The sequence below is a fragment of the Leopardus geoffroyi genome, chromosome A1 (assembly GCF_018350155.1).
Source record: "Leopardus geoffroyi isolate Oge1 chromosome A1, O.geoffroyi_Oge1_pat1.0, whole genome shotgun sequence".
NCBI lineage: Eukaryota > Metazoa > Chordata > Mammalia > Carnivora > Felidae > Leopardus > Leopardus geoffroyi.
Genome location: NC_059326.1, coordinates 124,245,850 through 124,265,607, shown reverse-complemented (window position 1 = coordinate 124,265,607; position 19,758 = coordinate 124,245,850). Strand labels below are relative to the sequence as shown.

Sequence of the window (19,758 nt, the reverse complement as noted above, 5' to 3'; positions counted from 1 at the left end):
CTTGGGACTCCCTTAACACTAGACCTACTTCTCTGTCTTTTAAAAATTATCTGAACAACAAAAAGATCATAGTATATCCTGCATTTTACTCTGGATCTTCAATGTAATGAAAAACTTTATAATTGTTAATTTATAAGTATATTGCCCTCCTACAGACTGTCATTTTTCCGCAAAAGGCCCTGGCCTCTCATGTGTTTCTTTACACACACACACACACACACACACACACACACACACAGCTTATCTTTTAAGTTCCTCATCTTGCTTTAGGAAAAAAAAAAATCTGAAGGTTCTCTTACATCGACTGCCTAAGAGTCGCGCTATAAGAAGCAACAACCTCTCCTCCTCTCTGCCATCTGCTCGGCAGCCGCGAAGCAGCAACCGTGCGTGAATGCATCTCTATCCACGCTGGCCAGGCTGGTGTTCAGATCGGCAATGCCTGCTGGGAGCTCTATTGCCTGGAACACGGCTTCCAGCCCGATGGCCAGATGCCAAGTGACAAGACCATTGGGGGAGGAGATGACTCTTCAACACCTTCTTCAGTGAGACGGGTGCTGGCAAGCATGTGCCCAGGGCAGTGTTTGTAGACCTGGAACCCACAGTCATTGATGAAGTTCGCACTGGCACCTACCGCCAGCTCTTCCATCCTGAGCAGCTCATCACAGGCAAGGAAGATGCTGCCGATAACTATGCCTGAGGGCACTACACCGTTGGCAAGGAGATCATTGGCCTTGTCTTGGACTGAATTCAAAACTGGCCGACCAGTGCATGGGTCTTCAGGGCTTCTTGTTTTTCCACAGCTTTGGAGGGGGAACTGGTTCCGGGTTCACCTCCCTGCTGATGGAACGTTTCTTTGTCGATTATGGCAAGAAGTCCAAGCTGGAGTTCTCCATTTACCCAGCTCCCCAGGTTTCCACTGTAGTTGAGCCCTACAACTCCATCCTCACTACCCACACCACCCTGGAGCACTCTGATTGTGCCTTCATGGTAGATAATGAGGCCATCTATGACATCTGTCGTAGACACCTCGATATTGAACGTCCAACCTACACTAACCTAAATAGGTTGATAGGTCAAATTGTGTCTTCCATCACTGCTTCCCTCAGATTTGATGGAGCCCTGAATGTTGATTTGACAGAATTCCAGACCAACCTGGTGCCCTATCCCTGCATCCACTTCCCTCTGGCCACATATGCCCCTGTCATCTCTGCTGAGAAAGCCAACCATGAACAGCTTTCTGTAGCAGAGATCACCAATGCATCCTTTGAGCCAGCCAACCAGATGGTGAAATGTGACCCTTGCCATGGTAAATACATGGCTTGCTGCCTGTTGTACTGTGGTGATGTGATTCCCAAAGATGTCAGTACTGCCATTGCCACCATCAAGACCAAGCGAACCATCCAGTTTGTGGACTGGTGTCCCACTGGCTTCAAAGTTGGTATTAATTACCAGCCTCTCACTGTGGTACCTGGTGGAGACCTGGCCAAAGTACAGCGAGCTGTGTGCATGCTGAGCAACACCACAGCCATTGCTGAGGCCTGGGCTCGCGTGGACCACAAGTTTGACCTGATGTATGCCAAGCGTGCCTTTGTTCACTGGTACGTGGGTGAGGGCATGCAGGAAAAGAAAGTTTTCTGAGGCCCATGAGGACATGGCTGCCCTTAAGGATTATGAGGAGGTTGGTGTGGATTCTGTTGAAGGAGAGGGTGAAGAGGAAGGAGAGGAAAACTAAAGTTAAAAATGTCACAAAGGTGCTGCTTTCACAGGGAAGCTTATTCTGTTTTGGATACTGAAAAGTTGTGCTCTGATCAGTTACTTTGTATGTAGCAGTGTATACTCTCATATACAATTACTGACCTATGCTTTAAAACACAACTCTTTGTTATAGATCCAAGCTGTCCATTTCTCTGATGGGTTTGAATAAAGTATTCCCTGTCTTAAATGAAAAAAAAAAAAAAAAAAAAAAAAAAATCACGGTGAGCCTGAAGGCCCATTTCCCAGGCGGGGGAGGAATGTAATGAAATTAGTTTTTGCTAGGTATTTTTATCACAGATTAGGAGGTGCAAACCGCAAAGAAAAACTAGTTTCTTGGTGTGTCACCAGCTCTGGGGTTCACTGATCAATCACAACCAACTCATTTAGTAAGTTAAAAATATATATCATGGCAAGGTTCGTTTGTGTAAGATTTGGACCAAGGCCGGCGCCCCCACGATTTGCGGTAATCTGGTGTCCAGTCACGACCATCGGACTCTTCATTTTCCCCGGGGAGTTCGCACACCTCCTCTGTCCCTAAGGGTGGCCGGCGGTCCCTCGCGGCACAGAGTCCCTCAGGGAAGGCTGAGAAGGAAGGCCGAAGAAACCGCGGCGAGAAGGGATGGCGGCAAGCATAAAAAGCACCCGGGCTTCAGTTCACGGCCCCGTTATTCCACGGAAAAATGGAACATTCCGCTCTTTCCGCCCGCAGAGGGGAGGTGGGGGGAACCCTTCGATCTGGTCTAGGAGAGGCGACGCGGGCGCAGCCACCGGAATCCCGGACGCCGGGAGCCTCGTTACGGGAATCGCAGCTGCCTGGTGTCCCGCCCCTTCGCCGTCGGGCTGCAGCCGACCCAATGCCCGGGCGCGCAGGGTCTCTCTGGGGCCAATCAGCATACAGTCCCTAAATCCGGAGGCGGGGCGCGGCGAGGGCGCTGCGGGGCGGGGTCAGGGGGCGCAGCGCCCCGCCGTGGGAGGAGGGCCGCGTGCCGCGTCTGCGGGAAGGAGCCGGGAGCGAGCCGGAGCCGAGGCGAGGAACCGAGAGGCCCGTGGAGCCGCGCGGGGAACGCCCGGGCGTAGCTGAGCCGGAGGCCGCGGCTGCGCGGCCCCCGGGCCCGGCCTGGCACCGAGGGAGTCGTGCGCTGTACAGAAGCGGAGGAGCGAGGCGCCGCGGCCTGAGGTGAGGAGGTTCCGTGGCCAAGTGAAGGGCCGTGTAGCGGGAGGGTGAGGGCTATAGGTCTGGGCGTTCGGGCCCGGAGACCTGGCACTGGAGAGGGCCACCCTCCCTCGCGAGAGGGGCGCCCCAACAGCGCGCGAGCCCTAAATTTGTTAATCCCAGTCTGGAAATCCCCACATTCCTCGTTCCTTTCCCTATTCGCACACCTCCGAATTTGATCTCTACAACTTTGTCACCTACATTTCTCAACCCTAAGTGCATACCTTACCTCCAGCGCGCGGACACACACACACACACACGTACCCTTCTCAGGCCCTCGCCCCCAAATCCCCACTTTTTGCCCCTTTAATTCCTCTAGCCCCGCATTTGACTCTTCATTTTCTACCTGGAGGTTAATTTCTCTTCCCCAAAGCCGTCTTTTCATCCTGAAATTGTAATGTTTCAACACTGTTGGAAGTTCATCTTAAAACATTTTAAACTGACGTCTTTATTCTTTTTATCTCTAACGTGTACCAGTTCTAACGAATCCCACCTAACGCTGTATCTGAAAAAGCACCAAATTCGTCTTTAAAATTTCACCCCTCCTCACCAAGCTTAAAGGTTATTCCACGCAGCAAGGTTCTGTTTTTTAGGAGATGGACAGCATTTTATTCATAACTATTTTTTCTTTGAAAAAAATATCAGGTTAGAAGTAAGACTTGCCACTTTTGTTCTTTTTACCTTAAGAAAGGACACCCATTTCGGTTTAATTTGTGTAGTTGGTATGGGGTCATTTCACCGATTACACTGCTTTAAAATAAGTGGTGATTAGAATGCCAGGGTGACTCTTCTAAAAGATTGAAGCCTTTGGTTAAGTCAGTGCTGTAAACAAACCCTTTAGACTGTGTGAGTGCCAGCTTCAAGTTGGACAACTCTTAATTTGAAATTCCTGACTCAGATCATCATATGAGCTGTTCGCCATTATCTTAATTTCTTAAATTCATGATAATTCCCATTTGGAAGTATTTTTGGACTGTAAATGGAATTTTACATTTATAGAACCAACTTGATATTAAGTTAAATCATGCTTTCCAGCTGTTTTTTTTTGGGGGGGGGATAATTTTGAACACTTGTTTTTAATCACAAGTGGAAGAAAAAAATTACAGGATGGAGAAAGTGTGAGAAAAGGAGAATAAGTTTTGTAGTGGAATTTTTCACTCTTTGCATGTCTGTATTAATTGAAAATATTATGCACGTTTAATTTTCTCAGAGGTAATTTAGAATATTACAGTACTGCTGCCAGCTAACTTAAGATATTTTCGTATGTAATGAAAAATGTGTACAGTGTTCTCATTTTTATTTATGAGTTGCAGTGTTTTCACTTTATTTCAACATTATCCTAAGGGAATTTGCAGTGGAGTTAAATGTTAGGGCAGTTCCGATTATTGTATACCTATGAAGGAGATGTTGCAGTACCCACTTTATAAAGAAGGAAACTGAGGCTCAGGGTCCGTTGAAACCTAGATCTATGTAATTGCAAGTCCTGTACTCGCTGTTGGTCATTTTGTCATGCTGACACATTTCTCATGGAGGGTCCACTACTACAGTTTGAGAACTTTGGACTCCCCCATAACTGTTCTGCAGAGAGGGTTCCCCATCCTCCCCGCCCCCCCCCCCCAAAAAAAAAAACTTATTTGAGTGCTTCTTATTTTAACAGGAGTCAGGATTCCCTGGCCCTAATACAGCTTGGCTCCTAGAGAAATGTGTGGAATGTTCTCATAGCCTTCTCCATTTCTTTGATTGCAAAGGCAGTATGATCAGAGTTGAAGTTTCTAGTCTATTTATTATTTTACACAACAAATACTAAACACAACTGGCTCCAGGAATTCACAAAGATGCAGGAAATATCGTCAGGACATTGATAGAGTTTACAGAAATTGAGCTGACAAATGTATGAAAAATTGCAAGGGTGCAAGGCAGTTTTAATTAGATGCAGGATGATACAGAAAATGCTGTAGGTTATATAAATTCGGGAGTGATTATTTAAGGTTTGGAATGATCACAAAAGACTGAGCAGAGGTCAGACTTGAAAACTTCGTAAAATTTGGATAAGGAGAAAAATGAAGGAAACGCATTCCAAATAGAGGTCTGTGCAGAAAGGGTCAGAAATAACCAAGCTATATTATATCCAGCACATATGTAATGCTTACTTTATGCCAGTCACTTTTCTGAGCTCTTTGCCCATATTAATTCTTTTATTCCTTATAACCTTGGGAGGTAAATGTTATTATCTTCCTTTTACAAGGAGGGCAGCTAAAGCCAAGAGAGGTTAATTTGTCTAATGCCACAGAGTTAATAAGAGGTAGATCCAGAATTCATACCTAGACAGCCTGGCTTCAGAATCTGAGCTCTTAACTGTGATGCGTATACTGTCTCTTCATGTAGTATACTTGAATGTCAGTGACTAGAATAATATGACCATACCAGAAAGTCTTTTAAAACCCACTCTTAATTGTCCTCTCTGTGCCTCAAAGTATCTTAGATTCTGAGAATATCAAGGCACACGAAGTACAGTGTTATTAGTCCTGTTACCGAACGGTACTCGAGTGCATTGGGAGCAAAGATGTTTGTGGGAGTGGGGGGAAATTCCACAGGAGAGATGATGTTTCATCTGAGTTATACACAGTACAAAGCAGAGTCTGGAAAAGACATTCTAAAGGCAGGGAATAGGATATGTAGATGTAAAAACTCTGAAATAACTGTGTTAGAGAAAGTCTAGTAGTTTGCAGTGGCTTGAACTTAGTGGCTAGGAGTGGCTAGTCGGGAGTGATAAAATGTAGATCAGATTGTGAATGGCAAGATGAGGTCAAGTAAAATGAAAGCTTCATTAGATTGTTTGCTCTTCTCTTTAGGTCTTTCATGGTGGGATAGCTTGAGGAAAATCTGAGTGGAGGGGGTTTTTAGAAGAGACTTTATTTATTTATTTATTCTTTAATCTCTACATCCAACATGGAGTTTGAACTCACAACCCCTAGATGAAGAGTCACATGCTCTATGGCTGAGTCAGCCAGGCCTCTCTAGAATAGATTTTAAATATTGGAGAAGATAAGTGAGACAGGCACATGAAGCCAAATATTTAGACTCTTAAATAGCTAAAATATTTGGCATTAATATTCACCATTTAAGTTTCCTCTTTTAAGGAAAAGAATGACAAGTTTAAAGTAATGTCATAAATAGATTCATCCACCTATAATGTTAGAATGATTTGGAGGATGGAAAGAGACTGGAAGCAGGAAGGCAGTGATAAGTACTAAGATGGTCAGTGCCTAGATTACATGGGTCATGGTAGTGGGTAGAAAAAAAGAGACAAATGAGAAAGACATCATGAAAGAAGACTGGACAAGCTAGAATTTAATAGATAAGGGACAACAATGGACCCCATTGACTTAGGCAGTTCAAGGAGGGTGGTCTTAGATGGGGTAAAAAGATGAGTACTGTGACGTTTGTAAAAAGCGGGTGCATTTATGTATGTATGTATGTATGTATGTATGTATACAATATGTGTGTATTGTTTTTAGACCTTTCTATTTGAGTCAGAAGCAGAATATCCAAGACAGTGATATATAACTGGAATCAAAAGAAAGTTTCCAGCCAGAATTCTTGAAATTACTTTGTTTGAAGATGATAGTTCAAGTCATACATCTTCAAAGAAGTTAGTATTTTTTAAAAATAGTAGATCCTAGGGCTGCCTGGGTGGCTCAGTCAGTTCAGTGACCGTGTCTTGATTTCCTCTCAGGTCATGATCTCATAGTTCGTGGGTTCAAGGCCTGCGTTGGGGCACTGACAGGGCGGGACCCCTGCTTGGGATTCTCTCTCCCTCTCTGCCCCCCCCACAAATAGATAAATAAACTTAAAAAATAAGTAGTAGATCCTAAATAGTCTTGGCTCCATTCATAACCAGGAGATAAAACCTAGCAGAGAATTCAATGAAGGAGACAGTAAAATAGACAAAGGAAAGATTTCAACAACATAATATTGTTACATAGAAACCAGGAGATAAAAGAAATTCAGGAAGCAAAGATAGTCAACAATATGGAATGTTTCAGATATTGTCACAATGGTTACACTCTCTTTTATTCTGTCTGACTAGTATATCTTAATGAGATTTAATGAGAAGTTAGCTACTTGATCATGACTTGAGAGCTTCATCTGTTGAAATGTGCCTATAGTATAGATTATCATTTCAAAGCTGTGTATGTTAAACATACCCAGAGCAGGAGCTTTATTCCTTTCAGCACAATAAATCTGTTGTCCGGTTAAAATTTGGGTGTTCTACCTCCAAATTTTCATTTTCTGTTTACTCAGTTTCATCCTCTGCTTTGAGGTAGATTTTTATATTTACTTCTGAATAGTGCATTTCATATAGGTTGTCTGCACAATCTGTTTTTTGTTGGATGTTCTCTAGTATATATTCCCTCACCTCTATTCCCTAACACAAAGTAAACTCATCACAGCTATGTTTCAGATAGTACAGCTCTGGTTTGTACACTGGCATGTGCTGGAATTTTGCCATTGATAATCTTCATTTGACATTTAGAGTCAAAGATGGCATAGCTAATGTGTATGCTGTTTTCTCTGTTTAGAAAAACCTTTACTCATATTTCATATTTGGGCCTTCCTGGGCCCTTTCTGAATTGAGTTCTTCTATATGCTTCTGTAGCATTGGGTGCATAGTCTACCCTGTAAACTTTGAATTTCTTAAGAGAAGGTTGTTTATTTGTCTTCAGCTATTATTTGTTAAGTTTTGTTTCTTAGGCTGTAGTGAGAGCATGCATGGTTGTCACAATACTCTTTAGGCCTTTTCATATGTCTAAAACAGTGGTAATTTGTAAGAGGCCTTCTTCTCTAAGGTCATAAACATACTCTGTATTTTCTTCCAATACTCTTAAATTTTGCTTTTGCGTTTGGGTCCGTAATCAATTTGGAGTGTATGTATCTGTGATGAAGTAGAGCTCTTTATCTTTTTGCTTGTGGAGCCAGCTGTCCCAATACTATTTATTAAATAGTCCTTTATTTCCCCAGTGATAAGAGATGCTTTTTTTTTTAAATCAGATAATTAAATTCTTAAATGTACATGGGTTATTTCTGGATTTTTTGTTTTGTACCATTGGTAGAATTATTCATATGCCAATGCCATGCTTTGATTACTATAACATAGTATGTCTTAACAGGTGATACAGCAATATTCTGTTTATTTTTCCTTTTGAAAGTAGGTTTTTGGCTATTATCTAATATTTCATATGAAATTTTAAATTGGTTTGTAAATTTTCGTAATAAACCACTTTGCAATTTGGATTAAAATTGTATTGCATTAATATGTTAATTTTTGAAGAACTGATGTCTCTATTATATATATTTTGTTTTTCATTCCATGATATTTAAGTCTTCCTAATGAGCTGTTTAGTAAGGTTTTATACTTTTCTGTATAAAGTTATTACATAGTTGTTGTTTTTTTACATAGTTCTGATTAGATTTTTTTTCTTAGATGTATTATAGTTTTTGATGGTGTTGTGAATAGGATTTTTTCTTTTACATTTCTAATTGGTTATTAGTGATGTATAGGAGAGCTGTCTATGTTTTTTGATGATCTTTTGTTTATTAAACTCTCAGTAGTTGTGGTAGTTTGTCATTTGATTCTCATTCTTTTTAAAGCTTAATAGATGGTATTTATACGTTTTTCTTTTTCCATTTTTATATCATATTTATTTGTTCTATTTTTAGTTAAGCCCTCTAGAACAGTCTTGAATAAGTGATGACTTCAAGCATCTTGTTTGAATTCTGACTTTGACAGGAATGCATCTAATTTTTTTTTAAGTTTATTTAATTTGAGAGCATGTGAGGGGCAGAGAGAGAGAGAGAATCCCAAGAAGTCTCCCTTATGCGAGCACAGAGCCAATGCATAGCTCAATCTCATGAACCCTGAGATCATGACCTGAGAGGAAATCAGGAGTCGGATGCTTAACCATGTGAGCCACCCAGGCAGCCCTCTAATTCTTATTTTTAAATATGATGTTTATTGTAGGCTTCTGATAAAGTACTGTGCTACCACAGATGACCATTTATTGAGTACATACTTGTCAGCCAGGTAAGTTTTAAGCACTTCACATTTATTGACTTGCTTAGTCTTCCCAAAAGTCCTAGGTAGTATGTGGGTAGGTGATAGTGTTATCCTTATTTTACAGGTAAGGAAAATGAAAGTGAGGGATATCAAATAACTTGGCTAAGATGTTATACAAAATTAAGGAGCTGGAATTTGAACAAAGGCAGTCGGATTCCAGAATCCATCCTCTTCTTTATTATACTTCATCAAGTGGATGGTCTCTTTCAGTCTTAGTTTTCTGACACTTTGTTGTTATTTTTAAACTTTAAGTGAAGCTTTTGAATATTATCAGATGCTTTTCAAGCATCTGTTGGAATGATTATATAGTTTTCTTCTTTTAATAAATATGGTGGATAGCATTGTTATCTTTTTGCATATTGGACTATACTTATATTTTTAGGCTAAATACTTGTTAGTATTTATGGTTTTTGTTTTGTTTTGTGTTCATGTACATTGCTAGAATAAACTTGAAATGCTTTAATTAGGATTTTTCACACCAGTACTCATCATAGTTTGATAATAGTTTTATTATGTAATCCTTGTTTGATTCGTTATCCAAGTGACTGTGCACCTTGGACTCACGGCCAAAGTAGGATAAGGATAAGATTTACCCTCCTGCCTGAAACAGCCATAGAATAGGAAAAACACATGAAGCAATGATAAGACACTTGACACTGGATAATGAAAGGCAGTGATCTTGATAGATTGGAAACAAATAAAATGAACCCTATGACTGCACTATCCTAGTACGTTGAGAAACTTTCCAGGCCATGGCATAGGTAGGAATGCAGGGTAAGTCCCATGGATGTGGATTCTCTTGGATTTCCAGAAATGGCCTGGAATAACAAAGGTGCTAGAGTTGACAGAACAGAATACTAGAGAACTCTTGAAAGCTTCAGATGTCCCATTCAGCTGTTCAGCTGAGTACTGACCAGTGCATGCATGTAAAGAAACATGCCAGGGAAAGAACCTCCTGGAGACGGTAAAGATAACAGGGTTGATCCTTCCATAGAGACAGGAATGGTACCTGTCCTCACCAGCCAGGTTGGGAACCAACCCTAATTCCTGGGACATTGGAGAGTACACAGAAGGATCCTGCCTCAGTAGTAGGGAATAAATCGCCCTAGAATAAGCACTGCTCCCATCCTACCCAGTGTATTTTTTTTTTAATTTTTATTTAAATTCCAGTTAGTTAAAATACAGTATAATATTACTTTCAGGTGTACAATATAGTGATTCAACACTTACATACAACACCTGGAAGTCATCACAGGTACACTTCTTAATCCCCATTTTCACCTGTCTCCACACCTACCTCCCTTCTAGTAATTGTCAGTTTATTAGCTAGAGTCTATTTCTTGGTTTACCTCTCTTTTTCTCCCCTTTTCTCATTTGTTTTCTTTCTTAAATTCCACATGTGTGAAATCACACAGTATTTGTCTTTCTCTGACTGACTTAATCTTGCTTAGCATAATACTCTCTAGCTCCATCCATGCTGTTGCAAATGGCAAGATTTCATTCTTTTTGATGGCTGAGTAATATTCTGATGTGTATCTATACCACATCTTCTTTATTCATCAGTTAGTGGACCCTTAAGCTATTTCATAATTTGGGTATTATAGATAATGCTGCTATAAACATTGGGGTGCGTGTATTCCTTTGTATTAATCTTTTTTTTTTTTATTGTTTGGGTAAATACGTAGATACCCGTGCATCTTAAAAGCAAGATGTGAAAGGACCAAACTGTTTCCAAGTAATTTAACTGTGTCATGGAACAAAGCTCAAGAGTATAGAAGTACAGGGTACGGTACCTGGGTGGCTCAGTCGGTTAAGCATCTGACTTCTGCTCAGGTCATGATCTCATAGTTCATTGGTTCGAGCCCCACCTCGAGTTCTGTGCTGACAGCTCAGAGCCTGGGGCCTGCTTTGGATTCTGTGTCTCCCTCTCTTTGTCCGCCCCACCTCTGGCTTGTGCTCATTCTCTGTCTCTCTCAAAAAATAAATAAACATTAAAAAATTTTTTTCTAGGGGCACCAGGGTGGCTCAGTCAATTGATCATCCGACTTCGGCTCAGGTCATGATCTCGCAGTCTGTGAGTTCGAGCCCTGTGTTGGGCTCTGTGCTGACAGCTCAGAGCCTGGAGCCTGCTTTGGATTCTCTGTCTCCCTCTCTCTCTGCCCCTTTCCCGCTCATGCTCTGTCTCTCTCTCTCTGTCAAAAATAAATAAACGTTAAAAAAAATTTTTTTTCTAAACACTGTAGAAATACAAAAAAATCCAATAGCAAATAAGGTGAAATTCAGTGGCATACAGTCAAAAATTATCAGGCATGCAAAGAAGCATGAAAGTACATTATATAATAAGAAAAATTAAAGCTCACCCAGGGCTGACACAGATAAAATTACCAAAGAAATTAGAATAATTATATGACTATGTTCTGTATGTTTAAAAATCTAAGTAAGGGGGGCGCCTGGGTGGCGCAGTCGGTTAAGTGTCCGACTTCAGCCAGGTCACGATCTCGCGGTCCGTGAGTTCGAGCCCCGCGTCAGGCTCTGGGCTGATGGCTCAGAGCCTGGAGCCTGTTTCCGATTCTGTGTCTCCCTCTCTCTCTGCCCCTCCCCCGTTCATTCTATGTCTCTCTCTGTCCCAAAAATAAATAAACGTTGAAAAAAAATTAAAAAAAAAAAAAATCTAAGTAAGGTTATAGAAAATATGAAAAAGACCCTATTGAACTTCTAGAGATGACAAATTACATTGTGTAAGATGGAAAATACATAAGTTAGGATTAATGGCAGATTGGACATTGCAGAGGAAGAAATTATTAAACTTAAAGACATAGCAGTAGAAATTATAAAACCTAGAAAGAAAGAAAAAATGGACTTACAGCTCACATCACTGAGCTGTGGGACTACTTCAAGCATCCTGATAATACATGTTATTAGAATCCTTAAGGATGGGGGCGCCTGGGTGGCTTGGTTGGTTGGGCATCCAACTTCAGCTGAGGTAATGATCTCGTGTTTTGTGGGTTCCATCCCTGTGTCAGGCTCTGTGCTGACAGCTCAGAGCCTGGAGCCTGCTTCAGATTCTTTGTCTCCTTCCTCTCTCTGCCCCTCCCATGCTCATGCCATCTTTCTCTGTCTCTCAATAATAAATAAAAAACGTTAGAATCCTTAAGGATGGGAGCAGGAGGGTCAGAGATAAATATATTCAAAGCAGTAATGGCCACAATTTTTCTAGATTTGATGAAAACTATAAACCAGCAGATCTAATAAGCTTAGCCAACTCTAAGAGTAAGAAACACGATGAAAACTATACCAAGGTATGTTATAGTCCAGTTGCTCAAAGTTAGTGATAAACTAGTTACAAAAAACTTAGATTCATCCAGTGGAAAATAAGAGACTTCTCATCCAAAAGAAGAAAGACAAGGATGATAGTAGATTTCTCATTAGAAACAGTGCATGCAGGAAGTTAATAGCTACATTTTTAAGTACTGAAAGAAAAAACTATCAATTGAGAATCTATACCCAGTGAAAATATCTATGAGAAATAATAATGCAATGCTTTTTAGATATATAAAGACTTAATCACCAGGAGACCTACACTACAAGTGTGACTACAAGCAGACTCACACTACAAGACCCACTACAAGTGGGGGTCTGCTGCCATATATATATATATATATATATATATATATATATATATATATATATATATATATAGTCTTTCAGGCAGAATGAAAGTATCAGATGAAATGTGGACCCAGACAAAGGATGAAAAACTCTGGAAATGGTAGTGATATGGATAAATATACAAGATTTTTATATTATTTAGTCTTCTCTTACAATAATTATTTTAAAAAATAGTGACAGCATGATTTATAATATTTGTAAACTACATGTAAAGTTTATAAAATATACAAAAGTAAGTTGTATGGCAAAAATAGTATAAAGATGAAGAGGAGAGAAATGGATGTACGCTGTTTTATACTTTACTGTGCATGAGGTGCTATAACATCACTTGTAGACTAATAAGTTGTCTATACTATACTGTGTGTACTATAAACCTTAAAGTAACCACTAAGATAACAAAACAAAGATTTAATAGCTTGTAAGCTAACAAGGAAGACAAAATGGAAATGATAAAAAAAAAAAGTGAACACATGACAGTAAAAGAAGAAAAGGGAAACAAGAGGTTAAATAAGTAAAAAACAAATACAAAGATGATAGCTTTCAGCCCAACTGTTTCAATAATGATACTAAATGTAAGTGGCCTAGATACCCAATAAAAGCAGAGGTTGTCAGATTAGATACAACTGTATCCTGGTTACCAAAACAAATAAAATGCAACAAAAGACAAACAGTGCTCTTTAAATATGAAGAAACAAACAGGTTAAATATAAAAGAATGGGGAAAGATATACCATAACACTAATGAAGAGAAGGTTAGATTGTCTATTATGTCAAGGTAGATTTCAGAGCAAAGAATATTACCATTGGTAAAGAACATCATTGCACAATGATGGAAGAGTCAGTTCATCAGGAAGACCTTATATTTATGTGCCTAATAATGTAGCTTCAAAATATATAGGACAAAATCTGAACTGCAAGAAGAAATAAAGTCAGAGTTCTATTTGGGGATATCAATACCCCCTTTTCAATAATTGATAGAGGAAGTAGAAAATTACTAAAGATATAGAAGATTTGAATAATACTGTCAATGAGATTGACATTTATATAACACTCCATCCAGCAAAAGCATTGCTTTTTAAGTACACTCAGAACACTGATATCAAGACTTAAAGCTACGGTCATCAAGACTGGAATAGTTGTATAAAGATAAACAAATACATCATGCCACAGAATAGAGCAGGAATTGGATAATTAGAGCTCACAGGGGAAATCTAGGCTGCCTCCTTTTTTTAATAAAGTATTATTAGAATACAGCCACACCCATTTGTTTATGTATTACCTATGGCTGCTTTTGTGCCACAACAACAGATTGGGTAGTTCCAGCAGATATCTTGTGATCTACAAACCCTAAAACATTTCTTCTCTCTGGCCCTTTACATAAAATGTTTACCCAGCCATGGAATAAAGATTACCGAAACAGACTCACACATATATTGACAGTTGATTTTTGATGAAAGTATAAAGGTAATTCACTTGAGAAAGGATAGTTTTTCTACATACAGTTCGGAAACAATTGGCTATTCATATGTAAAGAAAATAACTTGAATACCTACTTTATACCATATATAGAAATTATTTTGAAATAGTTGATAGACCTGAATATAAAACCTAAAACTATAAAACTTTTAGCTAGAAAACATAGGAAAAAACCTTTGGGACTTTGAGGTAGGCAAAGATTTCTTAGATACAGTAATTAGATACCAAAAGATTAGTGCTTAGATACCAAAAACACTAATTCATAAATTGGACTTCATTAGAATGAATATTTCTGCTCTTTAAAAAGAATTAATAGAATGGAAAGATAAGCCACAGATTGGGAGAATATACTTAAAAGAATTTTCTAATAAAGACCTTATATGTAGAATATATATATATTTTTAAATTTTTTTAACATTTATTTATTTTTGAGAGACAGAACTTGAGCAGAGGGGGGGCAGAGGGAGGGAGACAGAATCCAAAGCAGACTCCAGGCTCTGAGCTGTCAGCACAGAGCCCACCGTGGTGCTCAAACCCATGAACTGTGAAATCATGACCTAGCCAAAGTCAGACAGTTAACTGACTGAGCCACCCAGGCGTCTATATATATATATACACACATATATAGATGGGGTTTTTTTGTAATGTTTATTTTTGAAAGAGAGAGTGTGAGTGGGGGAGGGGCAGAGAGCCGGAGACATAGAATCTGAAGTAGGCTCCAGGCTCTCAGCTGTCAACAGACAGCCTGACGCTGGGCTTAAACCCGTGAACTCTGAGATCGTGACCTGAGCTGAAGTCGATGCTTAACCGACTGAGCCACCAAGGCACCCCTAGAATATATTTTTAAAACTTTGTAAACATAGTAATGAAAAAACAACAAATGCAATTTAAAAATGAGCAAAATATTTGGACACATCACCGAAGAAGAATATGAATAAATATATACCTACCATATATATGACCTAGCTATTAAACTAGCTATTTCCCAAAGAGAAATGAAAGCTTTGTCCCACCAGACTTGGGACTGGTTATATTATAGTATATTTTTTCCACTAATATATCATGTACCAGCTTAGAACAAGGAAGTCAGTTTATCCATCCAACAAATATATTGAGGTACTTACCATGCTAGGTATGATTCTTGTTGCTAGGAGCATAGTTGAGAACAAAACACACAGAATTTCTTGCCTAATTTGCTTGCTTTCTATTTTAGGTGCACAGTGTATTAGTTTCCCAGGGCTGCTGTAACAAAGTGGCACAAACTGGATGACTTAAAAAACAATAAAAGTTTATTCTATTAAGTTATTCTAGTAAGAGAAGTTTATTCTCTTACGGTTCTGGAGGCCAGAAGTCCTTCTGAAACTCTCGATAAAATCTTTGCCTCTTCCCTTTTCGTAGCTTCTGGTGGTAGCCAATCCCTGCCTGTGTTGTCACATGGCATTGTGCTTGTGTGTTTTATCTCATAATGACAAGCAACCAGTATTAAGGGCCACTCCATTATGATATCTTAATTATATCTGCCACAGCCCTATTTCTAAATAGGGTCATATTATGAGATACTGGGGGTTAGGAGATCAACATGTCGTTCAGGAGGAAAACACAATTCAACCCATAACAGCCAATAAACAAAATAAGTAAATTAAATACTATTTTGGCACACTTTCTGAAGTGTTGGCATACTATGGTCCACAGACCTAATCTAACATGCATCCTATTTTATTAAATAAGGTTTTATTAGAATTCAGCCATCCCTTGTTTTTTTTAATTTAAATCCAAGTTAGTTAACATATAGTGTGCCCATTTGTTTACATATTATCTATAACAGAGTTAACTAGTTGCAACAAAGACCTTAACACACACAAAACCTAAAATAATTATTATTTGATTCTTTATAAGAAATATTTGCCAAGCTGTTTTAAAAAGTATTAAGTGCCATTGAGAAAAAAAAAAAACAGGAAAGGAGGATAAGCAATACTGGGTGGCCAGGGAAAACCTGTATGAGAGGTGAATTTGAGCAAATGTAATAATCTTTATGTATTGACTTTAGTAAGGGGAAAAAAGCAAGTTATAGAACATTTTTGTGAAATAAAGTGTATTTATACAGTATAATTTTAGAATATACAAATAAAAATTTTGCAAGAGTTTCCATCAAATTGTTGACAGTAGTTCTCTGGGGATTATAGAGGACTTGTACATGACATTTTCAACTGCTGTTCACTTGAAAATTTAAAAATAATTATTTCCTTTATATTTTAATATATCATTGTTATAAATTCAGTTTCTTATATATTATTAAATTATATTAAAGTGTTAATATTTGTGAAACAATAATGGAAGATTCAACTCCTTTCCTAAGTTTGAAGTTATCTTTTACATTTCAAAGAAGAACTGCCATTACTTTTACACCAGATTTAACCTAGCTTTGAATTTTAAACTGAGTTTTTATTTGTGTGCATAAAATAGTTTGGCAGTTGAAGAGTTAGTAGTCTTAACTGTTAGTGAAAGGTTAAAAGGTATGATTCTGGGGCGCCTGGGTGGCGCAGTCGGTTGGGCGTCCGACTTCAGCCAGGTCACGATCTCGCGGTCTGTGAGTTCGAGCCCCGCGTCAGGCTCTGGGCTGATGGCTCAGAGCCTGGAGCCTGTTTCCGATTCTGTGTCTCCCTCTCTCTCTGCCCCTCCCCCGTTCATGCTCTGTCTCTCTCTGTCCCAAAAATAAATAAACGTTGAAAAAAAAATTAAAAAAAAAAAAGGTATGATTCTGTTAAAGATTTGTTTTAACTGCTTTTGTCAAATTCAACAAAATGTCCCTTTTATGTTTCTGTGACATTACATGAAAATCAGGGAAGTTTGGACTAGGCACAGAGGGGCTGATAATGTTTCCAAGTATGTATTAAAACAGTAGGATGGGGGAGCCTGAGTGGCCCAGTTGGTTAAGTGTCCGACTTTGGCTCAGGTCATGATTTTGCAGTTTGTGAGTTCGAGCCCACCATCAGGCTCTGTGCTGACAGCTCAGAGCCTGAAGCCTGCTTAGGATTCTGTCTCCCTCTCTCTGCCCCTCCCCTACTCACGCTCTGTCTCTGTCTCTCAAAAATGAATAAACGTGAAAAAAAAAGGGATGTTTAAATATTGTTATACAGGTGTTTATGGGATTGTTTTATACTGAAAGTCAGAAGGTATCTACAATGGAATACTTTCAGAAAGCCTTATACCAGGCAAGGATTTAAGAAGTAAGCATATAATAAATATTATCAAAGCCAGCTTTCTCTATAAGGCTTATAAGGCTTTCCTCTCTTTATAGTGAGAATCAATGAAAAGAACATGACTTTTGGAGGCAGAAGACTTAGTTTCACATCCCTACTTCACTTCCTAATTTTGTGATTTGGGTAAGTAACTTAGCCTGTCTTGTTTTTCTTTTGTGAAGTTCCAGTAGTTAATCCTTGCCATTTGAAACCCATTGAATTCAATATCATGAGTGAACCCTAAGGTAAACTATAGACTTAAGTTGCTTATAGTGTGTCATGTAGGTTCAACTTTGGTAGAATGCACCATTCTGGTGAGTGACGTTGATAATGAGAGAGGCTGTGCCTGTGTGGGGGCCAAGGGTATGTGGGCATTCTTTGTACCTTCCTCTCAATTTTGGTTTAAATCTAAACCTGTTCTAAAAATATAAACTCATAAAAAAATAAAAAAATAGTAACCCCTGCCCTACCTACCTGCTTCTCTAGGATATTAGGAGAGTCAAGTGAAATAATTTACATAAAAGCACTTGTTATAATGTAAAACAGTAGTATAAAAATGTTAGTTATGAATTAGTAATTAGTTATGGAAACCAATTTGACAATAAATTTCATAAAAAAATAAAATAAAATAAAAAATTAAAAAAAAAGGAATTAGTAATTAGTACTAATGGAATAGAGCAGAGCCGGATAATTTTTTTTTTTTTTATTAATTTTTTTTTTCAACGTTTATTTATTTTTTTGGGGACAGAGACAGAGCATGAACGGGGGAGGGGCAGAGAGAGAGGGAGACACAGAATCGGAAACAGGCTCCAGGCTCTGAGCCATCAGCCCAGAGCCTGACGCGGGGCTCGAACTCACGGACCGCGAGATCGTGACCTGGCTGAAGTCGGACGCTCAACCGACTGCGCCACCCAGGCGCCCCGAGCCGGATAATTTTTAAAATAATTATTAGTTAGGGGTGCCTAGGTGTTTCAGTCAGTTAAGCTTCCGACTTCTGCTCAGGTCATGATCTCATGGTTTGTGAGTTTGAGCCCCTCATTGGGCTCTGTGCTGACAGCTCAGAGCCTGGAGTCTGCTTCCCGTCCCCCGTTTGCTTGCACGTGCTCTCTTTCTCTTTCTCTCAAAAATAAACTTTAAAAAATAAATAAAATAACAATTAGCTAATATAAGTTTGTTGGATTTTTTGCAGATTTTTCAGAGTAACACTGTACTATGTATACATGATACCATACTGAAATTTTTCCCGTCTTCATCCCTGCCCAGCTTACTCAACAAACATTACTTTGCCTTCTATTTGGCAACTGTAGTTCATCTATTCTGCAATTATAGTAGTAATGTTATTGTAGTAACTAAGTTTATATTGACATTCTTCCTCCCATGAAATCTATATCTATACATATTATTCATGCTTCTTTATTCTGTCCTTGGTTCAAAGGAAATGAGCAAGAGACTCAAAAATCACAATCCACAAATAACAAAAATAATTTATAAAGAGCAAAGCTATTAAATATTTATCCATTATAATTCCCATGCATTCTCCCACTTGAGAAAATCCATGGGAATCAAAGTGAATAAGAACAATCAACTATAGAGACAGTGTTGAATTTATTTTATTTTTTACATCATTTATTAACTTTATTACTTTAATAGTTGTGAATTACTTGTGATGCATCTTATAGCACCTTTCAACGCATTACTGTGTTGAACCACCACAGTTGAGGAATTGCCACTGCAGAAGAACGACTCATTGCTTGGAATAAACATTCCCTGTATCTGTGGTTAGTAGTTATGTTTTAGCTCCATAAAATCTTCCAAAATAACATGCAAATATCAAGGAAAATCATTGTTTGCAATGTGGTTATAATATATGTGTGGAAAATTCTGCAAGAGATGAAGGAGGATAATGCTAATAATAGAACTGTAAATTGAATATGTCTTGTCAACAAACTGAAAGGACAGGAAAAGTAAGCAGGATACTGTCAATTCTGTACATTTTAAAACAAGATAAGCCCCAAAATTAAGTTGGCGGTATTGCATTTAATATTTTAGTTAGTGCTACTGTGTTTCCATCTCTTAGGTTTGAATTATGAAATTAAGTTCCGTAATGCATGTATCTTCATCACATCTCAATGATAATCCTTTAAAAATTAGGAAACGTTGTTTTCTAACTAAAAAATGTAAAACCTAACTTTGCCTGTTTTCCTTTACTTAATGTGTTTGTGGCCCCGCTTCGATAAATCTAGTTGCTTTGTGGTAACTATAAATACTTTCATGGGACCTCTTCTTTTG

The 19,758-nt window shown here is 38.7% G+C and overlaps 1 protein-coding gene across 1 annotated transcript; it reads left to right on the top strand.

Moving 5' to 3' along the window:
* The first annotated feature begins 310 nt into the window (after positions 1–310).
* On the top strand, positions 311–17,613 carry LOC123605879 (tubulin alpha-8 chain-like). The gene is made up of 4 exons (XM_045493561.1): positions 311–1,270; positions 1,356–1,359; positions 2,906–2,932; positions 17,529–17,613. The coding sequence occupies exons 1-4, from the start codon at positions 769–771 to the stop codon at positions 17,539–17,541; spliced, it is 546 nt and encodes a 181-aa protein (XP_045349517.1). The 5' UTR covers positions 311–768; the 3' UTR covers positions 17,542–17,613.
* Positions 17,614–19,758: the final 2,145 nt, after the last annotated feature.